At 41.4% G+C, this 15,601-nt stretch overlaps 1 protein-coding gene across 1 annotated transcript in view; it reads left to right on the top strand.

The window, feature by feature from the left end:
- CLVS1 (clavesin 1) overlaps positions 1-15,601 on the top strand; it is a 112,184-nt gene that overhangs the window by 27,082 nt on the left and 69,501 nt on the right. The window contains exon 2 of the mRNA XM_074985762.1: positions 5,594-5,768. Within this exon, the coding sequence (XP_074841863.1) occupies positions 5,594-5,768 (175 nt within the window). The remainder of the gene's footprint in view (positions 1-5,593; positions 5,769-15,601) is intronic.

The raw sequence follows: 15,601 nt of genomic DNA, 5'->3' as shown, positions 1-15,601 counted from the left end.
GCAGGTTCATCAGAGGGCAACAAAAATGATTAAGGGACTGGAGCACAAGACCTATGAGGAGAGGCTGAGGGATTTAGGCTTGTTGAGTTTACAGCAGGGAAGACTGGAGGGTGATTTAATAGCAGCCTTCAACTTCCTTAAGGGGAGCTCTAAAGAGGAGGGTGAGAAACTGTTCTCAGTGGTGTCAGATGGCAGAACAAGGAATAATGGTCTGAAGTTAAAGAGGGAGAGGTATAGGTTGGATATTAGGAAAAACTGGTTCACCAGGAGGGTGGTGAAGCATTGGCTTGTGTTGCCTAGGGAGGTGGTGGAATCCCCCATCCGTCAAGGTTTTTAAGTCCCGGCTTGACAAGGTCCTGGCTGGGATGACTTAGTTGGGTTGGATCCTGCTTGAAGCAGGGGGCTGGACTAGATGACCTCCTGAAGTCCCTTCCAGCCCTATGATTCTATGATTCTGTGATTTTCCCCTGGCATAACCCAATGTAAAGAGCTCCCACCTTCAGAAAAAATCCACCTGGAAATGATTGTACAAGATGCCTACAATCCCCTTTCTGTTTTGATACCGACAACAGTCCCAAAAGTGTGAGGAGGCATGAGCAACATATCATGGTCACTAGTATGACCATTCCATCCCATATCTGGTGGGATAGTCCCGTATTTGGGCTGCCGAAAAGGTGTCCTCTACTTATTTTTTAAAAGGGATTCATTGTCCTGTATTTGAGGCCATTCCCTGCTGACCTTTTCCACCAGCAGCTGCACAGGCACAGCTAGTAGTGGGAGTCACTTCTTCAAGCCTCCAGGAAACAGGGAGTGTGTGGAGTTGCTGCAACCCTGCTGCTTCCCCAGGGTTCCTGGGGAGGGCTGGCAAATTTGGGACAGGGAGATATGGTCACCTTAGTGATCACCCTTTCCAAATCAATGTCTCCTGCTAGAAAGGTGCTACTTTATGGAGTGCTGACCATGAGCTAAACCAGCCCTCCCATTCTGTGACAAGAATGCCTATGTGGTGTGAATTGAGGACACAGAATCTGAAGGCAAAATTACTTTTCCTTTATTGGACGCTCATGGTTGTCTGAAGTGATTATTGATTAACTCCTGCTAAGCAGCGTTTCGTTAATTTGGATGGAATATATGGGCCTAAGGTGTTAACAGAACTGAGTCACCAGGTCTAACCATTAAACAGTTTCAATGAAGTTCATTTGAAATGTAAAGTACTAAGTACAGCTTTATTTTAACAGCTTCCCTGGCTCCTTTTCCTTTTAGCTGAAAAGAAGGAAAAAGAAGGAAAAAAACTTTCTGGTTTGCCAGTCTCTTCAGCTGCGTCTACACTAACAAGTTCTTTTGAAAGATTTTTCGAAAGAAGGGGCTCTTTACAATGATCCTGCCACGTGTCTGTACACAAAAAGTGTTCTTTCAAAAGTAAATCGAAAGAAGGCAGCACTCCTTTTGAAATCACTCTTCCTTTCCTGTTTCAGGAAGAGCGCCCCTTTTTGAAAGCTTTTTTGACAGAAGACATGTAGACGCTCTGCAGACACCTTTTTTCAAAGGAGCAGTCCTCATAGTGCTGGATTTTTCAGTCCTTGGCCCATTCTTTTGAATGAGTGGGGGCTGTGTGGACACTGTCTTTCAGAAGAGCAGATTGCACTTTCGCTCCACTTTGTGTGTGGACGTGCTCTTTTGAAAGACGTTCTTTCGGAAGAGGTCTTCTGTAAAGGCTTCTTTGAAAAGATCTCTGTAGTACAGAGTAGCCTTAGAGAATACTAAAGATGGTAATAACTATCTTTTGTGGAGAGAAGAGAAGTAGTTACCTCAGAGAAACTGAAGCTATCCTTGTTGCTGTTAAGTCCAGTCCCCATGTTGTCAAGGTCCCCATTTCCTATAAGACAGAAAAAGGTAAACACGGGCAAAAGGAAAATAAAAGAACATCAGAGACAAAAAAAACTCTGCTTCTGCAGCTGGTGCTGATTCTCACCTGCTACTTCACTGCTGGAAAAACACAAGCACCACACAGTCTTGTCAATCACTCAGGATCTGGTAAATTGGTATCACCTATTTAGAGCATTGGTTTTAGCTGCTTCTTTCTAGTCACAGGCCTACAGCAGGATGTCAAAATATGCAGTCTTTGCCAATAGGACCAGTTTATTATCAGACTGAAGGAAAAGAGAGAGGACTAGAATAGATAAGAAAAGCGGCGAGGAAAGGAAAGCATAGATGGGCAGGGTGAGGGGGGAATGGAGCCCTGTATTCTACATGATGATTGGGATGCAGTCAATACCAATAGATGTGGTGGTGTTATCTGGCACAATCTAGTCAGGACATTTTTCAGGATTAGGATGACAAAGGCTGGAGTGATGATGGCAACCATGATGATGAAGCTCAGGTTTTTCCCTCCAAAGTCTCTTTGTTTAAGGATCTCCAAAGGGACTGATGAGTTGAATAGCTTTCCCTTTCATAATTTTGTGGACCAATTAAGCCTAACCACCAACACTTCAATTTTTGTTTACTGATTTCTGGTTCCACGTTTTTCTTTATCACCAGCATGATCTCATCACAGTCCTTGAATTATGTTGAAGGACTTTTTTATTTGGACTACTTCAGTCTGTTTCCATTTCATAGCTTCTTCCCCTCAACATTTATTCTTCTACATTATTGTGACCTTTTATCAACTGGCACTCACTTTTTACAGTTAAGCTTACAATTAAGGTAAATCTCAATTATCACAAGAGAGGCTGCCAAATGGACCTGGCCATCATTTTTGGATGTGTTTCAAAAATTATAAAGAGGGAAATGTGGTATGTATATTTGGTGGTTCTTTGAGAATGGGATCCTTAACGTTAATAGAATAAATATTCAGATGAGACAGAAAGTAACTTACTATTGTGCTGCAGCCTTCCACTACTGAGGAAAGCACTGCCTTTAGTTTGAATTTACAACTCAGATTTTTGGTACTCTTTGGTTAGGGTCACAGTAGTCTCCTTTCTGTTGCTATGGTACTGCTAATACCCAATGCCAAGAAAACCTAACCCACATTCTTCGCAAACTGAGGTTGTTACTGATCCCATTGTCATCTGCAAGTTCTGTAATTATCACGTGGCCCTCGTGATTATACTTTGAAAGGTATTTTCACTATGTTATGAAGTGGGAGCAAAGATGTGCAGAAAATAATTCATTAGGATATTAGACAGACAAGATAAAGTCATATAGTTATTTACCAACTTCTGTTCGTGAAAAAGACAAACTTTGGAACTTACACAAAGCTCTTTTTCAGGTCAGGGCTACAACAAAACAGAATACAACAGTCATCAAGATATAGGTTCTTCAAAGGAGAAATTGTAAATTTTTAGATCAAAACTTGCCAAAAGTGCAAGCAAAACTAAGGGTGAAATTTAATCCTGACAGGGTGAAATTTAATTCTGACAGACAAGTAGAGTTGCCCTTGGTGTTACGTAGTAAAGGCAAAAGCCCACTTTAAAACAATGCTTTCCATTTTTTTTTGTTTTGTTTAATAAAAACAGAAAAAATACAGCTTCACAGTAAAATGACTCAGAGAGATCATAGAAAACAGCAAGAGAAAACATAACTAGAATTTCCATGAGACAGAACAGTGTTTCTCTCCCTGTCACCAGCAGTATCAACTTTGGAAAAAATATGGCAGCCATCTTTCCACGTGGGCTGAGTTCTTAGAAATTTAAAAATACAGTGCAAAGATAACAAAGGCTATTGCACCCCTACATTACCTAATCATTTCCCTCAAGATTAAGCTATATTCTTGAGAGATTCGTTCTCATTGTTTACTAGAGAAACTTTCCCAGTCCAGAATTACATGTTAAGAAAATGTAGTGTTTATTTGTCTGTCTATTTATCGCTTCTTCCTTCATAACTACAGAAGTTACTAATCGTTTTCCCTGAAATAACAGAGCTCCTGCAGTCAACATTCTACTAATTAATTCAGAGTTCCACTTTTGGTCTTTTATTGTTATTTTCCATTTTATGCTTGAACCACATGAGCTGGGCAATGGCTAAAATGCATTACACAAAAAATTAAACCTTCCCACATTCTTAGAGATCCTCTGATATTTATAATGTGTAATTTATGCATGTTGGGTACAGACTTGCCTGCCTGTTTTTTGGTTTTTCTCCTTATAATGAAGACAAATTGCTGTTGGAATGTAAAAATTCAGTAGGATGGCTAGCTCAAGCAAATTCTCTTAATAAAGCTAACCCTTGCTCTATGCACTATGTGTTTTAGCCATCTGACTACTATTTTGTCAGGTTGATAACTTAGGGTTCTCTGTCTCTTTTAAAAAAATAACCTGTGCTTTGATACTAGTTTATTCCGTCTTACTCCGGAAATGGCATTGAAATTCTAATGGACTTTCCTTACTCAAAGATCTTATCTGTACTGTGGAGTTACTAAGCTGTATCTATGCCTTGGAGCATGCAAATGCATGGCCAGGACAGTGCCACCTAAAAAAGGATATATACCGGGGACAAATTTTCAGATAGTGTACAGCTGGTATTCCCTAAATTATAGGCTATATTTCTGTTTCCAAGTGAATGACTATAGGTCTTACACAATTTTCTTCCAGCAAGAATCTTGATTTACATCATGTGAAGACCTGACCTTTGATTTATCAGGGTCTGTGAGTGTGTGTTCATCACATCTAGTTTCTAGTTTTCACCAGCTTCATTATTCTAAGGAAGAAGCAAACAAGCAAAAATATTAGGCCGTGTCTACAACACAGTGATTTTTTGAAAGATGATCTTCTGGAAGATCTCTTCCAGGAGATCTTCTTTTGAAAGAGCATGTCCACACACACTAAAGTGGATTGAAAGATCAATCTGCTCTTTCAATAGGGAGTTTCTTCATAGCCCCCACTCTTTCAGAAGAAGGGGCCAAGGATAGAAAAATCCAGCACCATGAGGACTGCTCTTTCAAAGAAAAGGGCCTGTGGAGCATCTACACATGATTTTTTTGAAAGAAGCTTTCGAAGGGGGTCGTTCTTCCTGATCCAGGAGTGGAAGAGGGCTTCCGGAAGAAAAGCTGCATTCTTTTAGGTTTGGACCCAAAGAGCACATTTTGTGTGTGGATGCTCTGAGTGTTCTTTTGAAAAAGGGCCTGATTTGCTGAAGAAAATTGCTAGTGCAGCCACGGCCTTAATGAAAAGACACTTGAATTTTGTGAAGCACAGGAAAATCTGCCTGATGCACATTTGTTTCATTCATTCTGTGGACTTTCTAGTTATCATAGTTTATGCAGAGTGATAGCCTAAAGCTGTTACATTTACTACAAACAAATATTTTTCAATATAGCTGAGCTAAAATAAATCTATTACAAGGTATGCCACAAAATGCCAAGAGATTTAATTCAGGATCCCCTTTATCCATCACTGAACTGAAGTTATCAAATCAAAAAGTAGAGCATATGTTTTCTAATGGAATATCTTAGAAAAGAAGGGTATTTTAAAAGTATCAGTAAAGAACTTCATAAAAACAAATAAGCTGTTTCCTTCTACATGAAAAATCCCTGGCATATCTGCATTTCCTGTGGCCGGAAGATAATTACAACCCTTTCTATCTGTTTTGGCTTTAGGAACTCCTTCATAGATATTCTACGGGCTATTCTGTTGTCATTGGAAGTTCTCATTGAAGATCAAGAGCTTCAGATAAATGGCTTCATTTTAATTATAGACTGGAGCAATTTCTCCTTCAAGCAAGCCTCTAAGCTAACACCGTCCATCCTCAAGCTGGCAATTGAAGGGTTACAGGTATGTGGAATGTGACTGCACATGAATGCACTCAGTAGGGTTTTACCATTGCTCTCAGGATAATATTTCTCAGCAAGCAAGGCGGAGAAAAATCGATCAAAAATCATTTGAGTACCATCCAATTGTAGTCTAGCCCAAGTTTCAGATGTTTACTGTTGATTATCTATTGCTTTCATTTAAACTCTAAATCATCATTGCCTGAGGCATGTACTACTTACTGTAGCAATTAAGACTAGTGTTCAGAGATTTGAGAGTTAATCCATCAGAGTTCCTGGGGATTAAAATCCAGCAACATCTGCCTTATATGAAGCATGCTGTACATGTGGAGGGCAATGAAGGAGAAGGGGGGCAGTTGAGCTTATCAGAAGATGAAAATATACTGCTGAATCCTACTCACAAATATATTTGGGCCTGGGGGTAATAGAGATAAGGGAAGGACGACTCCCTGGGAGAATCAATGTTCTGCCATTCAGGCTTCCCTAATTTCCTGCAGAAGCTCTCCAAACATGATAGTACTTGAGACACTGAATTGTGTTTTGGTCCTGTTCAGGGGTGATATGTATATCTAACACTTGTAAACAAATAAGAACAGGGTAAAACTATATATTGTGGCACAGACAGCCAGATGGAAAAAAACATCGTTATACAATGGGGCCAGAGCATGCTTTAAAAGAAATGTTACAAGGGGATCATGATCAGTTGTTCTCCAAGCCCCCTGAAGATGGGGCAAGAAGTATCAGCAACCTCCAGCAAGGTAGGGAAATTTTCGAATCCCCCTCCTTTGAAGGTTTTTAAAGGTATGTCAACACAGCTGCCTTATTCCGAAATAAACTATTCTGGAATAGTTTATTTTGAAATAACGGTGGTACACACAAAATGCATTTTGAATGGTCCTCAGCTATTTCGAAATACAGCATCTACAAATAAGAGCCTATTTCAAAACAGAACCAGTGGATGCAGTATGGCTTATTTCAAAATAGGCTCTCTTCCCCGTCCACACAGTGCCCATTTTGAAATAGCTATTTCAAGATATGTGCTATTCCTCATAGAATGAGGTTTCCAAATTTGAAAAAAGAAAACTCCTATTTCAAAATAACAGTTGCATTGTGTAGATGCTAGCAAAGTTATTTCAGAATAAGGACTTTTATTTCAAAATAACTTTGCTGTGCAGACCTACCTAAGTGTTTGGATAAACATCTGTCAGGGATGGGCTATATCCTGCCTCAGTGCTAGGTGCTGGACTTGATGATTTCACAAGATACTTTGGCTCTGTCTGGCTGATTAGACTAATACCCCTAGTTGGATACTTCATGAAATCTTTGGTTCCCATTTCATGGTTCTGTCTACTTGATGGCTTTGTAATAAAGTCTGTATGAAGTTCCCCTACTGGGGCTATATTATGTTAAGTCTGCCAGCTTCTTAGGTCCTCTCAGGACCTTTCACAGCCTCCCACAGCTTTTCACTGGAAAGACCCAATATTTCAACTCCTTGTCCAGTCTCTCCCTCAGAAACATGAGCCACACCCTATTCTTTCCCAGCTTGTTTTATCCTGGAGAGTACACGGCTAACTCCCTGCCCACCCAGTCTTCTCAAATTCATAGCAAAGAGCTGTCTTTGTCTGCTTTCCCAGCATGCTTTTCTCAGAGGCCTACAGTTGTCATGTGCCTTGGAAACTGCAACCTCTTCCCTCCATAATCCCTTTGTTTTGGATAGGAACTGGAAACAAACCAGTGTGGGATCCAGAACCTGTGTTAAAGGGCCTGCATGTCCCCTTACAGTCCCCTTGGTCACCTTGTTTCTGTTCCTGGGCAGAATGAACATAACGCTTAGAATCAGGTTTCTGGTGAGAATGTTCACAGAAAAGGCCTTTAACATTTGATTTCCACAAATATTTTACAACTTTAGCTAGAAATTTAGGTGTTTCTATGGACATATAGGTTCTGATGTTGTTTCCACTGTGAATCTCCCTTCCAAGTATTTATACAACTATCATTACAACACCTTCCTGTGCTATGGGGAATTAGCATTACCCACAATTTTACAGACGGCAAACTAAAGCAAAGACAGATTAAGTGATTTGTCCAAAATTACACAGGATTGAAACCAGATTGTCTGAGTCGTAGTCTAGTGCCTTAACTTAATGCTTTTTATTATAGCTCTGAGCCTGCATTATTTTATGGCACATCCCTCTGTAAAGTGCAAGGATTTTGTTTTTTTATCTACAGGCTGCCAGTCTTAGTGAAGGATGATTTCTTAATTTTTATTTCAAAATAACATGCCAAAGATTGCAATAAATATATGCAATAAACAATAGCCATGTTTCTAGAAAATATTAAAGCAAAGGGACTGTATTATAAACTGTGCAGGCCACCAGAAAATTCCATTTTGCAATGGAAATTATAAACTCTGCAATTGGGATAACAAAAGTTGAAATTCTGTTCATCCCACCCAGCCAAAAAGAAAAAATTGTTTTTTGTTAAAATGTAATCTACCAATCTGCCATCAACCAGTATTGGACTATTCATCTGACATAAAAATAATGGAATCGAGAACTTTTTTAGAATATCCTCACATTTTAATTACAAAATCATTGTGAAGTTTTTAAGCCAAATGCCCTTACATAAACCAAAGAATTTTCTAGTGAGGGTTATCCCTTTACTTTTGTGCCCAGAGTCACCGTTTAAATAGTTTCAGTAAGTTTTTCATTTTCACACAGTCGTCATTATTTTAAAACCCTTTTGAATTGTTTCAGATGTTTTTGAAATTTAAACAAGGCCCCTATAGAAGAATAAAGGGGCTGTATGGCTATGTCTACACTATAGAGATCTTTCAAAAGAGCGCGTCCACACACAAAAAAGAGGATCAAAAGAGCAATTTGCTCTTTTGAGAGTCCACACAGCCCCAACTCTTTTGAAAGAACAGGCCAGGGACTGAAAAGTCAGGCTGCATGAGGACTGCTCTTTCAGAAGAAGGGGCCTGTGGAACATCTACACGCATCTTCTTTCGAAAGAAGTTTTTGAAAGGAAGCTTTCTTCCTGAACTGTGAAAGGAAGAGCAATCTTGAAAAGAGCAGCACATTCTTTTGATTTACTTCTGAAAGCTTTTTGTGGATAGATGCTCTATGGGATCTTTCAAAAGAGCCCCCTTCTTTTGAAAAACCTTGGGAAAGGACTTACTAGTGTAGACGCAGCCTAAGAGTACTTTGTTAGAACTTTGTGGAGCTCCTGGATTCATAGATTTCCATGCCAGAAGGGGTCCTTATGATCATCTAGTCCAGTGTTTCTCAACCTTTTTTTTTATAAAGTACCCCTTTAAAAAATTGTAAGTACCCCCAGACTTCTCTCATGTACCTCCTAAGGGAACGTTTACCACTGGTTGAGAAACATGGTCCTAAGGTGATCTGAGGTCCAGGAACAAGTGCCAGTCAACCTTTCCAGATTACTGTACCCTGTTCAGGAGTCAGATTCATTCTGCGTACCACCAAGTTACCAAGTTCACTTAAAAACTACTTACTTACAAAAAAGTGCAAAAATATCACAGAAGACTACTGCTGAAAACTTGCTGACTTTCTACAATCGTCTTATTAGATAAATTAATCATAATAGAAATATTGTATTTACATTTTGCTGTAAGGCATATGAAGCAGTAAAAACAAGTCACTGACTGAATGAACTTTTAAACTAAACTAACTTCACCAGTGTTTTTATGCAGCCTGTTGTAAAACTAAGCAAATATCTAGATGAGGTGATGTACCCCTTGGTGGACCTCGGTGGACCTAGGTTGAGAAACACTAATCTAGTCTGACCTTTACAACACAGGCCATAGGACTGCCTTAAAATAATTCCTAGAGCCAAGCTTTCAGAAAAACATCCAATCTGGATTTTTAAATTATTAGTGACAGAGAATCTACCATGAAACTTGGTAAATTGTTCAGTTTTTAATTACTCTCACCTTTAAATATGTATGAATTATTGGCAGTCAAAATGAAAGCACTCAGGAGGTTTTACTCTCAAGGTTTAGCATATCTGCAAAATATGTAAGTGGTTTTTGTGCTTTGTAAACATCTGCAGCCACTGATCCCCATATACATCGATCCAATCAGGCAGAATAATGGACTACACCAGATGTGTCCAACCTATTTTCATCAGGGGGCAGGGGGGGCACATGGCAATTTTTTTACATGTTCTGGGTTTTGTTTATGTTTTACATATTTTGAACATAAAATAGCCCCAAACTCGACCCCCCATTCCCAGGCTTAACTCTCCCAGCTCCTGCACTCCCCAGTTGCCCCCAGGTGTAACCCCTCCTCTGCAGCCCCAAGCCACCCCCAGGCTTAACCCCACCCCTGCAGTCAGGCACTCTATACCCTGCCCCCAGTGACTCACCAGAGCCACTTCCAGAGACATGCTGCCAGAGCCCTGAGAGTGACGCCCAGCCCTGGCCCTTCTGTTGTACTCAGGCAAGTGCCAAAATAAAGATATCAGTGTGCTACTTCTTTTCTGAAGATGCCTGAAGAGCTGCCGTTGAATATGGTCATCCTGGAGATACTGAGATTTCTTCTGCCATGTGCAAATATAATGTCTCCAGTGACTGCTCTGTACTAGTGTGGCTCTTCACACACATACTAATGTCGATCACTCAGCCAGCGCTGAAAAGCAATAAGCTGATACCTGACAGCTTCTTTAACATTCTGCAGAAACACTATGAAACACTTAAGAACAATCAGGAAAACTGGCTCTCAAAAAGTGATCTCAATATGATTAGTTTGGTAACAAAAGCTGGATGATCAAAGCATCTGGAAGTCCAGCTGAGCAGCACATACCATAGTGGGGAATGAACATGCAAAGGTGAATTAAAGATCATTTTGGCACTCCAGAGAACCAAGTGCTACTATATGTAAGTTTTTTCCAATCTCAGGCAGCTTTAATTTACACCAGCTGTGCCAAAGTCCCAAGGGGCTAAAACCACAGATAGAATCAGCACATGTCCTCAGCATGACTCTTTTTTTTCCTGCTCTACCAGGGAAAGACAATGCCTTCCCAAATTGCCTCCCCTGGCCTTGCTCATCCTCCACTGGAGTCCCCAAAGCTGCCTCCCCCAGCCTCCTGTTGTGGTGCCTTAGGCTGGGGCAGGCTGGCTGGGGTCCATGACGTGTGGTCTGTTTTCTCAGCACTCACTGGGCTGGCAGCCTGGCTGCAGGGGGGAGGCCTTGTTGACTGGGGACGTGAACGGTGCTACTTTAGCCTCTCTGTGCCATACCTGACGGCCGGCTCTCCCGAACTTCAGCACTAGTGCATGCTGCTGCCACACCATTCACTGGCTTTCTGGAGCTGGTGGGGACCATGCTGCCCGCCAGGTCTCTGGAGCTCTGGGACAGAGGAAAGGCTGTGCTCTCTGGAGCTCCAGGGCAGGCTGCAGCTGTAATGCCCATGGGCTTTCCACAGCTCTGGGGCAGGCTGGGGCTGCACTGATCACAAGAGCTCTTCCCTGGGCAGAGAAGAGTCAAAGGCCAGTGACCACATGTGGAGAGGACTGGGCAGAGTTAGCAGTAGGAGGTGCCTGGAAATGGCAAGGGCTTGCTTCCCTAAGCCATGGCATCAGCCACTGGTCATGCTCTAGTTTCTCCACAAACAATGACACATGATCAAACAGGCAAGATTCACATTCGTCTGCACCAGACCTGACTTTGCCTCCACAGGGATCATAAATCTGACCAAAAAACGATTTCTCTTTCTGATAAAGAAAACAGGCAGCTCCTCACAGTAAGAAACATTCAACTGTTTCTGGACAAAGACAACCCCAAGTTCCCCAGGCTATTCACTACCCCTCACATGTTGACCAATGAGAATTTATTAGGTGCGGTAATGGAGATGAAGATACCTTTCTTTGCCTCCCATACAGCTCTGACAAAAGACTTCAGAACTTCTTTGAATTCTAAAATGCAAACTGGTTCATTTGATAGTAGGCACACAAAACCTTGGATAAACAAATACCCATTGACAATGGATGCACACACAAATGTATTTTATAGTCACAATTTACACACGAGACTTCAGAAAATTGGCCTGAAAGAGTCTTGAAACTTTTGCTCATTAAGCTGAACTCCGAAACTCCCACGTGGAATGTGCATGATAATATTAGCCTGCATTATTGAATTACTGAAAGAGCAGTTGCAACTAATGAAATCTGCAATGATGACCATTAGAACAGGTCATCCTGAAATGTTCCACAAATGTGTTTGCTTGTTCTTTACAGAACTGTTGTGATATGTTGAAGAGTAAAGTGTTCTCTGAGCTATCAATCAAGGACACCTTTGAAATATGAGGGAAGGAAAATAGATATTTACTCATTATATGTAACATAAACGCAGATAACTAGATATCCTAAATAGATATCGCCAGAGAGCCAAAATGGCTCAACAATAAAGAAATGTGCAGCAATTTGAAGACTTACATTTATTATTTGGAAATGAGATTTAACTGTTTACTAGAATCTATCAGCACAAATGAATTTGCCAGGCAGAGGTTTTTCACAGCACTGGGCTTTTGGTGGGAAAAGACTGCTATATGAGCAGTAGTGTGCCTTGAGACAGAGAAGATGGAGATGTCATGCTCAGCAGACACAGTTACTACGTTTTAGTATAGCCTCAGCCTACCCTGGAACTTGGTCATAGAATTAGACTGAACGAGAATATTATATTTATTCTTATGGCTGCCAGTTTCTTAAAACCAGGAAGCAAACTTTTCATACAAGTAGCTATTAAAATAATAAACCAGAGCTTATGTCAGTAGTGAACTGGTACTTCCCTGTGCCACGGACATATACAGTCAAGTAAAATCCTAACACTTCCTGCCTGCCATGGATTGTAAATGTGTCTATGTCACATTAACTGTGATCTTAGCATCTTGGTTAGTTTCAGAACATTTCAATACAGGTGCTTTTGTGACAACTGCTTTTCAATTTCCAAAAGTTTTTCTCTTCCTACTCACCCGCAAGACATTCTGCATTGCCACCAAGCAACTTTCTTGGTGCAGCAACTAATACTGCAAACCATGGGTAGATTGGCAAAGCCTCAACACAGTCATTTAATGAGAAGGGGTTCTACATTCGTACAACTTTCCAATCTGGTCAAGAAAAGCTTTTACCTTATTTCTCGGTGTTGTTGAGACATTGTATGGTTATGGTGCACACTGAGACTCACGTCAATGAGATGTATTACGTTGTCACAATGGAGGGTGGGTGGAGCCTCATTGAATCTGGTGAGTGATGGTGGCCATTCGATTCAGGATAAATGTAAAAAGACAGCTATGCTCCTTTCTGGAGATAGATAGCTGACACAGTAGTACCCACACCACAAAATGCAGGCCATATGCAAGTCCAGTCAGAAGCTGAGTTATATGAGTAGAAGGATTTTATTAGGGCTGAATGTGAACATTGGGGATTAGTTTGTTGGAGGTGTGTGTGTGTCCCTGGAGAGAAACATCCAGAAGCAGATAGCAAGAGAAGTACCAGAAACATGTGCCAGAGAGACCGTCAAGAAGGAAAGCATTTTGGGCACAGGGCTGGCTGAATGAAGGCTTGGAAGTTAAAACAAAAACTGACTTCTTATTGTTTCATTCCCACTGGCTATAACAAAGAATACACATAATATGGTGAAGTGTTTAATGAGGTGTTTACAAGACATGAGGTTATAGTGAGTCAGGAATATTCTGACAAAATATTTTTGTCAGAAAATGCTGATTTGACATAACCAATACTCGTGTAGGAAAGGATTGGTTTCTACAGATTTCTTGAATTGAAAAAAGTCGTGTTTCTCTGAACAGAGTGGCTATGCCTACACTAGCCCCCGCCTTTTGAAAGGGGGATGCTAATGAGCCACTTCGGCATATGCTAATGAGGTACTGCCATAAATGTGCAGAGCCTCATTAGCATAATGTTAGCCACAGTGATTCAAAAGTGCTGCTTTCAAATCACGCGCTGCCCATGTGGACAGGGGGGTCCTTTCAAAAGGCCTCCCCAGTCTTTGAAAGCCCCTTCTTCCTAAAGTCAAATAGGAATAAGAGGCTTTCAAAGACTGGGGGGGGTCCTTTCAAAAGGCCCCCATCTACCCAGGCAGTGTGCGATTCGAAAGCGGCACTTTTGAATCACCGTGGCCAGGATTATACTAATCAGGGCTACGTCTACACGTGAAGCCTACTTCGAAGTAGCTTATTTCGATGTAGTGACATCGAAATAGCCTATTTCAATGAATAACGTCTACACGTCCTCCAGGGCTGGCAACGTCGATGTTCAACTTCGACGTTGCGCAGCACCACATCGAAATAGGCTCAGCGAGGGAACGTCTACACGCCAAAGTAGCACACATCGAAATAAGGGTGCCAGGCACAGCTGCAGACAGGGTCACAGGGTGGACTCAACAGCAAGCCGCTCCCTTAAAGGGCCCCTCCCAGACACAGTTGCACTAAACAACACAAGATCCACAGAGCCGACAACTGGTTGCAGACCCTGTGCATGCAGCATGGATCCCCAGCTGCAGCAGCAGCAGCCAGAAGCCCTGGGCTAAGGGCTGCTGCACACGATGACCATAGAGCCCCGCAGGGGCTGGAGAGAGAGCGTCTCTCAACCCCTCAGCTGATGGCCACCATGGCAGACCCCGCAATTTCGATGTTGCGGGACGCGCAATAACTACACGGTCCCTACTTCGACGTTGAACATCAAAGTAGGGCGCTATTCCTATCCCCTCATGGGGTTAGCAGCTTCGACATCTCGCCGCCTAACGTCAATGTTAACTTCAAAATAGCGCCCGACCCATGTAGCCGTGACGGGCGCTATTTCGAAGTTAGTGCCGCTACTTCGAAGTAGCGTGCACGTGTAGACACGGCTCAGGTGCTGCATATTTATGGCAGTACCTCATTAGCATCTGCTGAAGTGTCTGATTCGCATCCCCCTTTCGAAAGTTGGGGACCAGCGTAGACATAGCCACTGTGTTCAGAAAAACACGACTTTTTTCAATTCAAGAAATCTGTAGAAATCAACCCTTTCCTATACAAGTATTGGTTATGTCAAATCAGCATTTTCTGACAAAAATATTTTGTCAGAATATTCCTGACTCACTATAACCTCATGTCTTGTAAATACCTCATTAAACACTTTACCATATTTCGTGTAGTCTTTGTTACAGCCAGTGGGAATGAAACAAAAAGAAGTCAGTTTTTGTTTTAACTTCCAAGCCTTCATTCAGCCAGCCCTGTGCCCAAAATGCTTTCCTTCTTGACGGTCTCTCTGGCACATGTTTCTGGTACTTCTCTTGCTATCTGCTTCTGGATGTGTCTCCCCAGGGAGACACATGCCTCCAACAAACTAATCCCCAATGTTCACATTCAGCCCTAGTAAAATCCTTCCACACGTATAACTCAGCTTCTGACTGGACCTGAATATTCCTGACTCACTGTAACCCCATGTCTTGTAAATACCTCATTAAACACTTTACCATATTTTGTCTATTATTTGTTATATAATTTAGGCACCTAAATTGGTCATCTACTGCAAACTGCTTTACAACCCGAACACCCATTTCATTTTCTTTTATTTCCAACTGTTTACATTAGACATGAGCAAAATATGAGGAAAGTTTAATAAAAAATCATTTGCATTTCATTTTGATAGTCTGATTAGCTCTAGTTTACAAGCAGTGAAAACTTAGCTGAACGAAGGCGGAGCTGTCTAGAGCAATTACAGCCAAGATATATTTTAACTTACACATGAATTAGGATGTCACAAAATCGAAAGGTTGTCAGGCAAAAGACAGAAGCTTACATCAATTATGATGAGTC

The sequence above is a fragment of the Carettochelys insculpta genome, chromosome 2 (assembly GCF_033958435.1).
Source record: "Carettochelys insculpta isolate YL-2023 chromosome 2, ASM3395843v1, whole genome shotgun sequence".
In the NCBI taxonomy this organism is placed as follows: Eukaryota; Metazoa; Chordata; order Testudines; family Carettochelyidae; genus Carettochelys; species Carettochelys insculpta.
This window is presented reverse-complemented; position numbering and strand designations above follow the sequence as displayed.